The sequence below is a fragment of the Bos taurus genome, chromosome 15, assembly GCF_002263795.3.
Source record: "Bos taurus isolate L1 Dominette 01449 registration number 42190680 breed Hereford chromosome 15, ARS-UCD2.0, whole genome shotgun sequence".
Lineage (NCBI taxonomy): Eukaryota > Metazoa > Chordata > Mammalia > Artiodactyla > Bovidae > Bos > Bos taurus.
Genome location: NC_037342.1, coordinates 82,178,807 through 82,194,827, shown reverse-complemented (window position 1 = coordinate 82,194,827; position 16,021 = coordinate 82,178,807). Strand labels below are relative to the sequence as shown.

The following is a 16,021-nucleotide window of genomic DNA, read 5'->3' as shown; positions in this document are numbered from 1 at the left end:
GGCAGTGTGACACTGAGATGCAGCAGCTGCCTCAAGAAGGACTGCACATCTGAGGCAGTCAGCATTCGTCTGTAAAAATCCCTAAGATCCCGAGGAGACTTGACTTTCCAAGATCTCCTAGAAAGGGACTTAAAGATCAAAGGTGGACTTCCCTGGTGGCTCAGATGGTAAAGCGTCTGCCTACAATGTGGGAGACCCAGGTTCAATCCCGGAGTTGGGAAGATCTCCTGGAGAAGGAAATGGCAACCCACTCAAGTACTCTTGCCTGGAGAATCCCATGGACGGAGGAACCTGGTAGGCTACAGTCCACGGGGTCGCAAAGACTTGGACATGACACAGCGACTTCACTTTGACTTTCTTTTCACTTTTCAAAGGTCAAAGGGTCACTCAACCCTGACATATGTTAGAGTGGACTCCTTCAAGGTCACCTTGAGATGGTGATGGCATGTTTGCACACTGCTTTGGGCTGGCAGTAAATTCCTGGTTTCCTAGAGAATTCACCTGGAGCTCCTCTTGCTTTCAAACCTTAGGGCAGTTTTTTTAATGGTCTTTCAAGGACCAGGGTCTCCTCTGATAGTGATGGTTTAGTCCCTAAGTTGTGTCGGACTCTTTGTGACCCCATGGACTGTAGCCTGCCAGGCTCCTCTGTCCATGGCATTTTCCAGGCGAGAACACTGGAATGGGTTGCCATTTCCTTCTCCAGAGTCTTCTCTGCCAGCTTCTAAAAAGACAGTAGGACACTTGGGCTGGGAGACCCCTTGATAAATCTGCTCTCTATCAGAATTTCTAAAGAAGTTCTTCTTGAAATGGCAACCCACTCCAGTATTCTTGCCTGGAAAATCTCATGGACAGAGGAGCCTGGTGGGCTACAGTCCACGGGGTAGCAAAGAGTCGGACATGACTGAATGACTTCACTTCACTTGCTGATTCAAGAGAGCAGCCAGATTCTCAATTCATGAGTTCAGGTCAGGCAGCAGACTCTGTACCTCTGAACTCTCAGCAAAAGTTCTTCAACTGGAGGATCTTGAACTGCTGGTGACTTTAAATGTGGTTGTATCTCTTTGAAAGTACTTACTGTGATATTCAAAACTATGCAAGCCTCCACTATCCACAGTGCGATCTTAACCACATAAAAAAATTATGCATTTCCTGGCATGAAGTAGACAATTTTAAAAAGGGGATGAATTAATAAATTGTGTAACTATGAGCAACTTTGTTAACAAGTTAATCACACAAAATTGCAAATATGTAAAAATTCTTTCATAGGTTATGTGAACAATTTTTGATTCAAAAAATGGAATTACTGAAATAGGCAAGAGGGAAAAGGAAGGAAATGGTGCCTAGTCCTTAGCAAGTATGTAGACAGAGAGTTCCAAATCCTCATTAGTGGTTTTTAATATGTCGCCTGAAGTGAATGAGGTAGGTTTGTAAGGAGATATGACCTAGCCAGGGGTGAGGGATTGCTTACTGAAGAATCATAGTTTCATAACAGATCCTGGCCTTTGGCTTCAGCTCGAGGCATTAATGCTGGCTAGCTTTGTGACCTCAGGGACGATGTTGCCTTTCAACATCATCTTCCTTGTTTGTGTGACAATAACATTTACCTTTCTCATTTCCTGAATGATTAAAACTTCTCAAGTTGGTTCACAACATTCCAGAAAATGGGTAAGATTTTGACAACTTAATATCCCTTTCCCCTATTTCAGGGTCTCCAAAATGTTAAAGTAAATCATACTCTTTTAGGAATTTTTAAAATTTCACTTTTAAAATTAATTTTATATATATATATATATATATATTTATCTCTGGAGGCACTGAGGTCACAAGAGTTTAAAGTTACGAGGCTGAGTATTTCACAAGGAAGCCAAATTTTCCATCTTTTGTTTGCCCAAATGATGTATTTGAATATTGCTGCAGCTAGGTCATTTTTGCAAATTACCTTATTATTACTGCTTTGGATCAGCCAGTTGGCTACAAGCGCTAGTGTGGAAGCTGTGGTGGGAAACTTCTAAATGTAGAATTTGCTCAGTACGGAACATGTTCCCAGTCTTCCTCTGGCTCACAAAGCCGCTGACTTCATTCATGTAAACAAACAGAACCTCCGGTTTGCTCAATAAGAGTCCGCAACTTGGAGCTTAGTCCGCAACTTGGAGCTTTATGCTAAACAGGGACAACCTGATCAGGTGGGATTTATTATGGGTGAGACTATTCGTGGCCTTTAGAGAAATTTCTCCATTGTCACACTGAGAAACCGCAGAAGGTGCTCTGCACACGTCTAGAAAGAAACTGCAGGTAAGCAGAATTGTTTTAGACAGCCAAACTCTTGTCTCTTCTCAGCCTTTCAATTAAGTAGGGTCCTATTCTAAAGAATGTGTATTTGTTCATTCATTTTACAGACCATGGAATTCTCCAGGCCAGAATACTGGAGCGGGTTGTCTTTCCCTTCTTCAGGGGGTCTTCCCAACCCAGGGATTGAACCCGGGTCTGCCACATTGCAGGCAGATTCTTTACCAGCTGAGCCACCAGGGAAGCCCAAGAATACTGGAGTGTGTAGCCTATCCCTTCTCCAGGGGATCTTCCCAACCCAGGAATCAAACTGGGGTCTCCTGCCTTGCAGGTGGATTCTTTACCAGCTGAGGCATCAGGGAAGCCTGATTCTAGAGAATGTGTATTTGTTCATTCATTTCCCCCCTGCAAACCTTGGAAGCGCACTCACCAGCGTCCCAGGGCTGAGAATGAGTTTCTCAAGGAAATTGTAGGTCCCTGGAGCTAGAAAGTCCTTTGAGAATAAAGTATTTTGAGTACAAAGCCAGTGTTTTGAACTGTCAGGCTTCTCTGATCCTTTCCCTGAATTATAGACTACTGATCGGCCCATGCCTTTCCCTGCCACCCTTCAGGCACCCATAGGAATCCTGAGTAAAGATGAGAGTCCGCATACCCCTGGTCTTCAATCCATGCTTTGAAAGTGTTACTTGCATAGCAAACGTCTTCCTTTGAGTGCTGGGCCACGTGGCTAAGATGAAGCTTTACTCTTTCAGGCTGCTTTCTGCCAGACCTTGCTCTGTTTATTGATATATTCGGCACTTGACCCTCAAACACCAGCCACATTCTGGTGATGGCTATGACACCTGCAGCTCCCAGTCCCTTCCCGACTCCTACTCTGTCGATTTGAAACCTACATCCATCTATCCAGAACTGATCTACCCCTGACACCCTCACCTCTAACAGCCTAATTCCTCATTCCAACACTCTATTCTATGAATATATTCCCCTGTCCATCACCACTGCTGTTCTTTTAGCCTCATAAAGTAAACTCATCCTACACTGTACATCTTTTCCCACTTGGTTGGACCTGTCTCCTATTTTGCTTCTTTCTTTCTCTCTCTTGAAAGTAAAAGTGTTAGTTTTGCTCAGTCATGTCCAACTCTTTGTGACCCCGTGGACGGTAGCTGGCCAAGCTCCTCTGTCCATGGAGATTCTCCTGGCAGGCATACTGCCGTGGGTTGCCATTCCCTTCTCTTCTCCAGGAACCATCCCAACCCAGGGATCAAACCCGGGTCTCCTGCAATGCAGGTGGGTTCTTTACCATCTGAGGCATCAGGGAAACCCCTTCTCTCACCTAGATCCCACAAATTCAGTTTCGAGTGTCATCATCTCATTCTCAAATATTTACTTTGCCACTTATATATTTTTTTCTAATTCAGATTCTTCTTTATTTTTTTATTTTTATTTAATTTTTTAATTATTATTTTATTATTATTTTTTTTTACTTTACAATATTGTATTGGTTTTGCCATACATCAACATGCATCCGCCACGGGTGTACACGTGTTCCCCATCCTGAACCCCCCTCGCACCTCTCTCCCCATACCATCCCTCTGGGTTATCCCAGTGCACCAGCCCCAAGCTTCCTGTATACTGCATCGAACCTGGACTGGCAATTTGTTTCTTATATGACATTATACATGTTTTAATGCCAAATCATCCCCCAAATCATCTCCCCCTCCTTCTCCCACAGAGTCCAAAAGACTGTTCTATACATCTGTGTCTCTTTTGCTGTCTCGCATACAGGGTTGTGGTTACCATCTTTCTAAATTCCATATATGTGCATTAGTATACTGTATTGGTGTTTTTCTTTCTGGCTTACTTCACTCTGTATAATAGGCTCCAGTTTCATCCACCTCATTAGAACTGATTCAAATGTATTCTTTTTAATGGCTGAGTAATACTCCATTGTGTATATGTACCACAGCTTTCTTATCCATTCATCTGCTGATGGACATCTAGGTTGCTTCCATGTCCTGGCTATTGTAAACTGTGCTGAGGACTACCCGAGTGCCTGAACCTGAGCAGCTTAGACCTGGGAGGTGCATGCAGCCCAGGGCCAGCCTGGGACAGTTCCCAGCGGAGCAACCCAGAGCCTGAGCTGTGTGGGCAGGGCGGGTGCACGCGCCGTGAGTAGGGGCAGGCCCAGTGTGGCTGAGACACTACGAGCTCACACCAGTGTTATTTGTTTGCAGCGTCCCTCCCTCACCACAGCGTGACTGAACAAGTGAGCCTAAAAAAGTGTCCACCATCCCCCACCCTTGTGTCAGGGCGGAAATCCGACACTGAAGAGACCAGCAAACAGAGGCTAAAACCGAGGAAACTGCCTTGGAAGTGACAGGTGCAATAGATTAAAACCCTGTGGTTAGTACCGACTACATAGGAAGGGGCCTATAGATCTTGAGAAATATAAGCCAGACCAAGAAACTGTCGGAAAATGAACTGACCCCACACTGCCCACAACAACACCAGAGAAGGTCCTAGATATATTTTTACTATTTTTACAATCATTCTTTTCTTTTTTTTTTCTTCTTCTTCTTTTCTTCTTCTTTTAACTTTTTTCAAATTTTAAGTCCTCTATTACTCCTTTAATTTTCATTTTTATAACCTACTATTACTTTTCAAAAAAAAGACTATTTTTAAAAGCAAACTTCATATATATATATATTTAATAACTTTTGTGACTTTGTTTTTTTTTCTGCTTCTTGTTTCCTTTAATATTGTATTTTTGAAAATCCAACCTCTACTCTAGAATTTTAATCTTTGCTTTTTGATATTTGTTATCAATTTTGTACCTTTAAGAACCCAATCTTCAGTACCTATTTTTACTTGGGAGTGAGGTTACTGGCTTGACTGCTCTCTCCCACTTTGGACTCTCCTTTCTCTCCACTATGTCGCCTCTGTCTCCTCCCTCCCCCTTCTCTTCTCTACTCAACTCTCTGAATCTCTGTGTATTCCAGATGGTGGAGGACACTTAAGGAACTGATTACTGGCTGGATCTGTCTCCTTTTCATTCCCCCCTTTTATCCTCCTGGCCACCTCTGTCTCCTTCCTCCCTCTTCCCTTCTCTGTATAACTCCATGAACATCTTTGAGCAGCCCAGACTGTGGAGCACACATAAGGAAGTGATCACTGGCTAGCTTGCTCTCTCCTCTTTTGATTCCAGCTCATCTCATTCAGGTCACCTCTAACTCCCTCCTCCCTCTTCTCTTCTCCAGGTAACTCTGTGAACCTCCCTGGGTGTCCCTCACTGTGGAGAAACTTTTCATCTTTAACCTAGATATTTTATCTGTGGTGCTGTATAGAAGGAGAAGTCTTGAGACTACTGTAAAAATAATACTGAAAACCAGAAGCAGGAGGCTTAAGTCCAAATCCACTCCAGTATTTCTTGCCTGGAGAATTCCATGGACAGAGGAGCTACCGTCCATTGGGTCACAAAGAGTCAGACACAACTTAGCAACTAACACTTTCACTTTTTTTCCCCCACACATATGGGGCTTCTCAGGTGGCACTAGTGGTAAAGAATCTGCCTGCTAATGCAGGAGATGCAAGAGATATGGGTTCCATCGGTGGGTTGGGAAGATCTCCTGGAGAAGGAAATAGCAACCTGCTCCAGTATTCTTGCCTGGAAAATTCCAGGACAGAGGAGCCCGGCAGGCCGCAGTCCATGGGGTCACAAAGAGTTGGACATGACTGAGCACACATACACACATACACAGGATGCTGGATTTTTCAGGATTGTTAAGATTTAAAAAAATTTGCCGCCTCTCCTATAAGCCATCAAAATTGCTTGGAATTTCTTGTATTTGTTAATTTTTAGAAGATATGGCTACTCTTGTAGAATGTCTTTAAGTATCCTATATTCCTTGATCAAGTACATGTAATATATATATATTATATAATTATGTATGCAGTCAGATATTTGTGTATATGAGACTGAAGAATGTTCATAAGTGTATCTTACTTATATACTACGTTGTTTCAGAATGAATTTGAGGTGAGTACTAATTTGGGATTATATCACATCTCTTCTTTATTTTATGACATGGATATTTTCCTGTGTCATTAAATCCATTTTGAAGACATCATTTTAATGGCTACCTGGTGATCCATTATTTGGATATGCCGTCATTAACTTCACCAATTTCCTATAACGGATTTCAGATCGTTTCTAAATTTACAGTGTCATAATACTATGGTAAATTTTCTTATGTTTACATTCTTACAGGTGTCTGCTATTTTCTCCTTGGTATGAGTTCCTAGAAGTGGAATTATTGAATACAAGGTTTTCTCTGTTTTCAAGGTTGCTAACATACAGTTCCAGTTTCTGGATTTCGCCAGTTGGTACTTGGGCACAACCTTGGGTACCGTGTTGTACCTCGAGCACTGCGTGGCTGTCCTCAGGGACTTCTCCTTCTTGCTCTTCTCTTCTTGCTCTTGTCTCAGATCTCCAGGTGTTTTTGTTGGTGTGTTTCTTTTCTCAGAGTGTCTTCCTCAGGGAAGGGGCTTGGGTGCTACACAAGATGTTTGTGCTTCGTGAACCCCAGCAGCTTCAGATTTTGTATGAATCCTTGGAAGAGAGCATCCCTGAGTCCTTGAAGGTAAGGGAGTAGGGGGAGATGGGGGAAGAGAGGACTAAGGTGTGAAGAAGATAGACTCGGGCTCAGGACTCTCCAGGGCAGATGGAGGTGCAAGCCCAAGATTCCTTCTGCCTGGGACTATCTTAACACCCACGTCCAATCACCTCCTTTACTTCCCTGGGGATTCTTCAGTATCTTTTAAAAAAACTTTTTATTTTGTACTGGGGTATAGCTGATCAGCCACATCATGGCCGTTTCAGGTGAACAGCACAGGGGACTCAGCCATACATGCACAATATCTTTTTAAAATCGATTTTTGCTCATTTATCTGCACCAGGTCTTAGCTGCAGCATGCGGGGTCTAGTTTCCTGACCAGGGGTCGAGCCTGCTCCCTGCCACACTGGGAGCTCAGGGTCTGAGCCACTAGACCACCAGGAGAGACCCTACAATATCTTTTGAACCAATTCTGCTGCTATGTTTAGTGGATTTCCTTAACTGTTCCAAGCTATTGGTCACCTGCAACTTGATAACCAGAGTATCTATCTGACACACATATGATCATATCACTCCCTTGTTTTAAAACGCTAGTGGTGGTTCATGTCCAAAGCATAAAGCCCATACTCCTTAACTGGATATACAAACGTTTATCTAAAAAGTCTCTTCATTTCCCAACATGGAAGATGTGCTATGCATTACGATCACTGACCCCTCACAGTTCAGCAGGTGGGATTGAATCTCAGCACCTTCAAGCCGCCAATCACGTTCCTTCTCCTAACAGAAATTGCTGATCTTCCTCTTCTCTTTACTTCACCAGGTTCATTTATTTTTCATGGTCCAATTTAAATGTTAGCTTTTCTGTAAGTCTCCCACCACTTCTGGACGGGTAGTGACTTTGCCTTTTTGTGACCCCACCTGACCATGTGCACAGACCTATTAGAACACATGCCTTTTTAAGATTAGACTGTGTATCTCTTTGCCCTTGTAGATTTAACTTGGAGGCAGTGGCTACATCATATCCACCTTTGAATTCTCCATATTTGACACAAATTTGATATAAATAGACAGATGCTGAATAAATGGTGTGGTATTAACGTTTAAAATAGGAAAAATATCAAAGTATGGATTTTTCAAAAAATGAATGAATACATGTTAGAGAAGCCAGTTCGTTTGTTATTAACTTGGATTTTGGGGGATCCTCCCTGCACCATTTTGCAGTATGTCTTTCAATGAATACTCCAACGTGCCATCCTGGAACCACCAGTCCTGCTGTTTCAAGTCCTTCTTTTAAAAAAATGTTTATTTGCTTCTGTGGCTGCACCGGGCCTCTCTCGCACGTGGGCTCTCTCGCCACAGCATGTGAGCCCCTAGCTGCACCAGGTGGGATCCAGTCCCCTGACCAGGGATCAAACCTGGGCCCCCTGCACTGGGGGCTGGGAGTCTTAGCCCCTGGACTATGAGGGAAGTCCTCCATCAAGTCCTTCTAACTCCTGCTTTTACTTCCTGTGCCACAGGCAAGACCCTGTCTCAAAGAGAAACTTCATCCTCTCCTGCTTTGTTGTTGCTCTTGTAGGTGTATGGCACCCTTTTCCACATTAGAAATAAAAACCCGTTCAACCTGGAGGTGCTGGTGGACGCCTGGCCAGAGTATCAGACAGTCGTCATACGGCCTCAGAAGGAGGTGAGACCCTGGCTCCTGAGGGTCAGGCCACTCACCCTCAGGACGGGGATGAGGGGCTGCAGCGAGGGGCCTGCGGGGCGGGGGTTGGGGGGAAGGATCTTGACACATCTGATCATGCAGATTTGGGAAGGGTTGCTTGGAGGAGAGGGCAGGATGGTGAGCCAAAGCGCGGGAGTAGACCGCAGGGCCAATAGTCTGGGACCTGGAAGTTGCTCTAGAGACAGTTGCTCTAGAGGCATCCACCTCAACCTGGATGCCTGCGGTTGCAAATGGTCAGGAAATGTTTTGCTTTCCCTGTGACTCGATACCGCAATCTGACAATACTTCGAGCAGTGCTGAGTAAGTGCTGAGTAAGACCGCTGCTTTCCTAACACAGAAGATGAAGTTGACAAAAATGACGATGTCAGAGGTTTGTGAAACAGTAGACGCCATGTTTGTTTCATAAGAGCGTCTTCATCTTTCAGGGGAGTATGAGTCGCGAATCCCATCCTTCCCGGAGTAGCGGTACTTTAACAGGCCCGTCCCCCTTACCCGTATAGAGTGTCATCAGAGGTGCTAGAACACAGTGTCGCCTGCAGTGGCCCCCGGGGGCGAGCCAGCAGCAGGGGGCAGACAGGCGGCTGGGGGCACAGCGGGCCCTGCGCCCGGGTGCTTCTGTGGGCTCTGGCACCATGGCTCGGCGTGGGGACATTTTCTATCAGTGCTCTGTTCTCACGGGCACACCGAGCGCTGATCACCGTGCCAGCTCCAGAGGGCTGGGCCAGAACTAACCTGAAAGTGTCAGTGGCCCAGTCGTGCCCTGCTCTTTGTGACCCAGTGGACTGTAGCCTGCCAGGCTCCCCTGTCCATGGCATTCTCCAGGCCAGAATACTGGAGTGGGGTGCAGTGCCCTCCTCTAGGGGATCTTCCCGACCCAGGGATTGAACCCGCATCTCTTACGTCTCCTGCACTGGCAGGCGGGTTCTTTGCCACCAGCGCCGCCTGGGAATTCACTTTCAGAATTAGCGGAGGCGTCACCTTCTCACAGACCAGGAGCCTGGACCCCAGCCCTCCACCCTCAGGCCCCCACTCTCTTAGGCTTTTAACACGCACTCTTTCTGCTGCACTTTCCATCTCAGACGCTGGGACTGCTTGCCCGTCGTCCCAAGGGCAGTTGACTCCGGGGCACCACCAGGAAGGAGCCCCTTCCAGTGGCTTGTTCTACAAGGGAGTCCACGGAAATGTCTGCACCTCTCTCACACAACAACAACAAAGCCTATCCAGTAAATTAGTCTCTAGCACTCGGGACACAGGCAAAGCATTTTGTGAACGATATCACTATGTAAATGTGATTGGTGTTTGTTACGTCAGGAGATGAAGGATGACCTGGATTATTATACCAACACTTACCACATCTTCACCAAAGCTCCTGACAAGTTAGAGGAAGTCCTAGCGTGCCCGCAGGTCATCAACTGGGAACAAGCCTTCCAGATTCAAGGTGACCGGTCTAAATTAAAGCCAAAGATGTCCCGTTTAATTTACAGTAGATATGAAAGGGGGGGAGGAATGATGCTTGCTTTTCTCCTCTCTACAGGATGTCAAGAGAGCTTGGGCGAGGCAATACAAAAAGTTGCAGCTTCAAAATCAGTGCAGGTGGATTATCTGAGAACCGTGCTCTTTGTGTTTGAAAAACCAACACTTGAGGCATCGAGTGGTGACAAGATGGATTTGATGAAGTTATTAAAAATTCCTAAAGTGCTTGAAGATAAAAGGTGAGATTTTTACCTTTTGCTTCTGAAATTTCTGATAGACTAGTTCAGTTGCCCTATGGGCCAGACTTGTAAATGTAGGATCTGAGACTAAATTATAATGGTGTTCAGAGCTACACAGGTAAGAAAGGGAACCGTATTAGGTAATGTTTGCTGAGCTTGGGCAGGAACTTCGTTAGAGTAGGTTCTTTTCCACATATCAGATTCCTTAGATCTCACAAAAGTGCTCCTGGAAGAATATTGGACATCATGGTGGAATTGAAAAACTTTCACTGAAACTATTCATTTTTTGACCAAAAAAAAAAAAAAAACTTCATACTATGCAAAGTCTGGGGGTGTGTGTGTGTGTGTGTGTGTGTAGTCACCAAGTTGTACTTGACTCTTTTGCAATCCCAATGGACTGTAGCCCGCAAGGCTCCTCTGTCTGTGGGTTTCCCAGGCAAGAAAACTGGAGTGGGTTGCCATTTCCTTCTCCAAAGGATCTTCCCAACCCAAGGATCAAACCTGAAACTCTTGCAGTGCAGAATTCTTTACCACTGATCCACCAGGGAAGCCCTATGCAAAGGATACAAATGTACAAAGTAAAAAGTGAAGGCTCGCCCACTTGGATTTCCAAAAATCTTGCTGTCCCCGTGTAGATACTCTTAGCATTGCTTTTAGAACTCTGTATGTATGAGTTGTTTTGTTGGTTTTTTCTCTACAACATATGCATGCCTCTACTGCAGTTTACTCTTTTCATTTAGCAGTGTGTTATACACAGCTTTCACGTAAGCTCGTACAGGCATCCTTCATTTATGTTGACAGCTGCATAGACCACAAGAGGGAGATGTACAATTCTGTGTGCCCGTATTTACACACTTGATTTCTCTCCAGTTCTTCCTGATAACAAAAATTCTGCAATAAATGTCTTCACAAATAGATCATCGCACAAGTTGTATAAGTATTACTGAAAACTGAACTCCTAGAATTGAAATGCCTGGGTAAAATAATACATGCATTAAATGGAAGATTTTACCAAATTGGATGGTGTGCATGATGTATGAACATATGATAGCATAGCATATGAAAAAAACCCGTCTTTCATTAGGGACATGGATAGATTTACTATGGTGCAGTCCAAACGCTGGGATAATATACAGCCATTAAAAAGAATGAAGCAGCCCTCTGTGAACTAATAAGGAAACAACTCCAAAAATATATTCTGAAGCAACAGCAACAGCAAAAATATATTCTTAGTGAAGCAACAACATCAGCAACAACTAAGATGGGCAGAATCATGTAGCCAGTGTGCCATCACAGTAGAGCACATCTGAAATTCCAAACAACGCCTCTGGAAAGTTACATAAATGTGTCACATCACTAGATGCCTCTGGAGAAGGTAACTGTGTGATAAGGAATCAGAGAAAAAGGAAACAATTATTTTCCACTGATATCCATTTATGCTTAATAATATATAATATAATAATAGTAACATCAAAAAATAAATAAAATCTAAATATACACCAAATACGTAGAATTGATTTAGCCAGGAGAGTCAATAGTATTTTAACCCTGCTCTGGCTCAACTGTGTTCCCATGAGACTCATTAAAGAAATGTTTGCATGGAGAAAAATGGTAGATAGGGATTAAATAATACTTGACAATATAACTGGAAATCTGGAATGAAGTGCCTGTCCTAAGGCAGTTCTTAATTTCCTCTAAACCCAAATATATATTTGGATATCTTACCCCTCTGGGTCTAACTGTAGCACAAGAGGAAGGCACATGAGGATGCTGGAGACCTTTGAGGAAGTAAGACCAAAATCAGTTTGAGGATGATAGAGAGAAAGCCTCACCTTTGTGTAGACAGTTGAGAGCCCTTGTGACCCCACCCAATGGCAAATGTGAAGTGACTTTGAAACTGACAGGTTCCTGGAAACTCTTCCTCCTTGAGAAGGGGGAGAATTGCTTTGAGATCTTCCTTCTGCACCAATCACTCCTTCCCACAGAAGATGTTATGCTGATTTTGCAGATGAGAAAACGCAGTCTCAGGTAACTTGTCCAATAATAGAATCAGGGCTAAAATCCTGATTATTATCACACACACAAAAAAATCCAATATCCTTTTTCCCTATGTTTCTGCTCCTGAAACTGCATTTTTGTACTTCTCTAGTGGTATGTGGTGATGGGTTTCGGGACACATGAAGCCATAAGATCAACATGGCTCTCATCTCCCTGAGATGTACATTTTGTTGAACTATCTGTTGGAAGAAACATTATCTTGTGTATTTAGATATTTTGTGAAGTATAATTTGACATCTCAATTTTTAAATGGAAGTTTAGTTGATTTACATTATATTAGTTTCAGGTGTACAGTATAGAGGCTCAATATTTTTTAGGCTATATTTCATTTAAAAGTCTTCTCAACATAATAAATATGTTTCCTTGCACTGTATATCCTTGTAGCCTATCCCTTTTATACATCGTAGCTTGTACCTCTCAATGCCACAGTTTTCATACAAGAAACTTTAAAGAAAATTCAGCCCCATGGAAGGTTGCACCGCTTATAGTCCTTGCTCTTTTAGGAACATACACTGTTATTCTCCTTTGATGGGATGTTTGGTTGGACTTTTTGAGATATGCTATACTATATCTAGCCAACTCTCTGCTATTAAATGTATCATAAACGACCGAGGATTTTTCTCACTTTCAATTATTTGGAAACATTTTGAAGCAGGCATGTAAATAGTTGTGTGTGTGTGTGTGTGTGGAGTGTACATCTATTTCTTCCTCTGGGTTGTGGATCCTTAAGGAAAGGGAGGTGTCATATTTTCTGCCATCCTGGTGCTTTCTAAATGTTGGCTGAATACATTTACATTCTTTTCTTGACAGGAAAGAAACCTTTCAGAACATCTTCTTGGATGTCTCGCATGCAAGGCTTGTGAATGAGCACTGGGAGTTGGGAAAAAACGAGAAGAGCTTGAAATATGTTGAACGCTGTCTCCAGAATTTTGCAGGATTTGGTGTTCTGAGTTCAGAAGGGAAACCCATCTCTTGGTTTCTGACAGAACAGTCCTGTGAGATAAGAATGGGTTACACTTTCCCCAAATACCGAGGCCAAGGCCACATGTGGCAAATGGGTTGTCACAGTATAGCATATTTTTTTTCAAAAAAAATACCGTTTTATATCCATGCGGCAGAAGATAAAGAAAAAACTCAACAGACATTGCTCAGTTTTGGGTTCAAAAATGTTCTTTGTGGCTGGCATCAGTGGAAATGCACCCCGAAGAAATATTGTTGATGGTACCATTGTCCATTTCAAGTGTTTCTTATCAGGGGAAAAAAAAAACGTCAGTGCAAACGAATGTGGTAGTCTACGAGCAACAAAGCCATCCACTTATCTGGGGCTCAGGCGCTGCTCAGGCCACACTGCTATAATAGTTTTGTCTTCTTTCTCTTGTATATTACAAAACATTAGAAGCTTAGCTCCTTGCTGTCATGCTTTTCCTTTACGGTAAAAAATGTCTCAGAGCTGAAATTACCCAGTGTCAATCATTAGTGCTAACATATCCCATTTTCTTCTTTGAAGAAGACTTCTTTCAGGGAAGAATTTTGCTTTTTCATGCTTCTAATTTGAAAATAAAATGCCTCCTTGGAAGTCTCTTCTCTGGTGTTCTTCTCTTCTTCCTACAAAGTTTCCCAAAGGATCTTTCAAAATGCTTCAGCATCATTACTTTTGGTCTTGGGTACCCTTAAAAGTGCTTTGAGGTACTACACTGAATTCAATTATGTGGCCATCAGTGAAAGTTTGGTTTTCTAACTAGCTTTTTATCACAGAAACTTGGTTAAGTCGAGTTGTATAGCATAACTTCATATTTTCAATAAGATTTTAGATCTATGCTGTATTAGTTTCCTATTATTGTTGTAACAAATTACCACAAATTTAGTGACTGATGATCCAGTGACATGATCTACCATATGATCCATCAATCCCACTCCTGGACATATATCCTGAGAAAACAATAATTTAAAAAATATACATGCACCCCAATGTTCATTGCAGCACTACTTACAATACCAAGACAGTGGAAACAGTGTCAGACTTTACTTTTTGGGCTCCAAAATCACTTCAGATGGTGATTGCAGCCATGAAACTAAAAGACTCTTACTCCTTGGAAGAAAAGTTATGACCAACCTCAATAGCATATTCAAAAGCCAAGACATTACTTTGCCAACAAAGGTCCGTCTAGTCAAGGCTATGGTTTTTCCTGTGGTCATGTATGGATGTGAGAGTTGGACTGTGAAGAAAGCTGAGCGCCGAAGAGTTGATGCTTTTGAACTGTGGTGTTGGAGAAGACTCTTGAGAGTCCCTTGGACTGCAAGGAGATCCAACTAGTCCATTCTAAAGGAGATCAGCCCTGGGATTTCTTTGGAAGGAATGATGCTAAAGCTGAAACTCCAGTACTTTGGCCACCTCATGAGAAGAGTTGATTCATTGGAAAAGACTCTGAGGCTGGAGGGATTGGAGGCAGGAGGAGCAGGGGACGACAGAGGATGAGATGGCTGGATGGCATCACTGACTTGATGGACGTTAGTCTGAGTGAACTCCGGGAGTTGGTGATGGACAGGGAGGCCTGGCATGCTGCGATTCAAGGGGTCACAAAGAGTCGGACACGACTGAGTGACTGAGCTGAACTGAAGACATGGGAGCAACCTAAATGTCCATCAACAGAGGAATGGATAAAGAAGATGTGGTAAAAAATGTACAACAGGGTATTGCTCAGCCATAAAAAGAAAAATAATGCCATTTGCAACAAACTGGATGGATCTAAAGGTTGTCACACTGACTGAAGTAAGTCCCACACAGAAAAACAAATATCACATGATATATGTATATGTGAAATCTTAAAAAGGGATACAAATGAACTTATCTACCAAACAAATAGAGTCACAGATACAGAAAGCAAGCTTATAGTCACCAGGGGATAAGGGAGGAGAAAGATAAATTGGGAGATTGGGGTTGACGTATACACACTACTATATATAAAATAGATAACTAATAAGGATCTACTGTGGAGCACAGGGAACTCTACTTGACACTTTGTAATGGCCTACATGGGAAAGAATCTGAGGAGAGTGGATATATGTAAACATATAGCAGAGTCACCTTGCTGTACACCTGAAACTAACCCAAAATTGTAAACCATGTAAATCAACTATAGTGCAATAAAAACTATTTTAAAACCTTAGTGACATAGAGCATCAATTATTACCTTATGTTTCTGGTATTCAGAAACATAAAATGGGTCTTGAAAGTGAAACTGTGAAAACATTAGTTGCTCAGTCATGTCCAACTCTTTGTGACCCCATGGACAGTAGCCCTCCAGGTTCCTCGGTCCATAGAATCCTCCAGGCCAGAATACTGGAGTGGGTGGCCATTTCCTTCTCCAGGGGATCTTCCTGACCCAAGGATCAAACCCAAGTCTCCTTCATTGCAGGAGGATTCTTTGTTTTCTGAGCCACCAGGGAAGCCCTAAATGGGTCTTATGGGATAAAAATAAAAGTGTTGGCAAAGCCAGCTTCTGGAGTCTTTAGGGGAGAATCTATGTCCTTGCCTTTTAAGCTGAAGAGTTTTCCACATCCCTAGGCTTGTGACCCTACATCACTTTACCTCTTCTCCTTACTTCCATCATCTTTACATAGTCTTCTCT

The 16,021-nt window shown here is 43.1% G+C and overlaps 1 protein-coding gene across 2 annotated transcripts; it reads left to right on the top strand.

Moving 5' to 3' along the window:
- The first annotated feature begins 1,972 nt into the window (after positions 1-1,972).
- GLYATL2 (glycine-N-acyltransferase like 2) lies at positions 1,973-15,827 on the top strand. Of its 2 annotated transcripts, XM_010812936.4 has the most exons (6): positions 1,973-2,292; positions 6,810-6,926; positions 8,476-8,583; positions 9,934-10,060; positions 10,157-10,334; positions 13,203-15,827. In XM_010812936.4, exons 2-6 carry the CDS (start codon positions 6,849-6,851, stop codon positions 13,609-13,611), a joined length of 900 nt encoding a protein of 299 aa, XP_010811238.1. In that variant the 5' UTR covers positions 1,973-2,292; positions 6,810-6,848; the 3' UTR covers positions 13,612-15,827. The 2 variants fall into 2 exon arrangements, with proteins under 2 accessions (XP_010811238.1, NP_001178259.1); NM_001191330.1 differs by lacking the exon at positions 1,973-2,292 and having other exon boundaries at positions 6,849-6,926; positions 13,203-13,611.
- Positions 15,828-16,021: the final 194 nt, after the last annotated feature.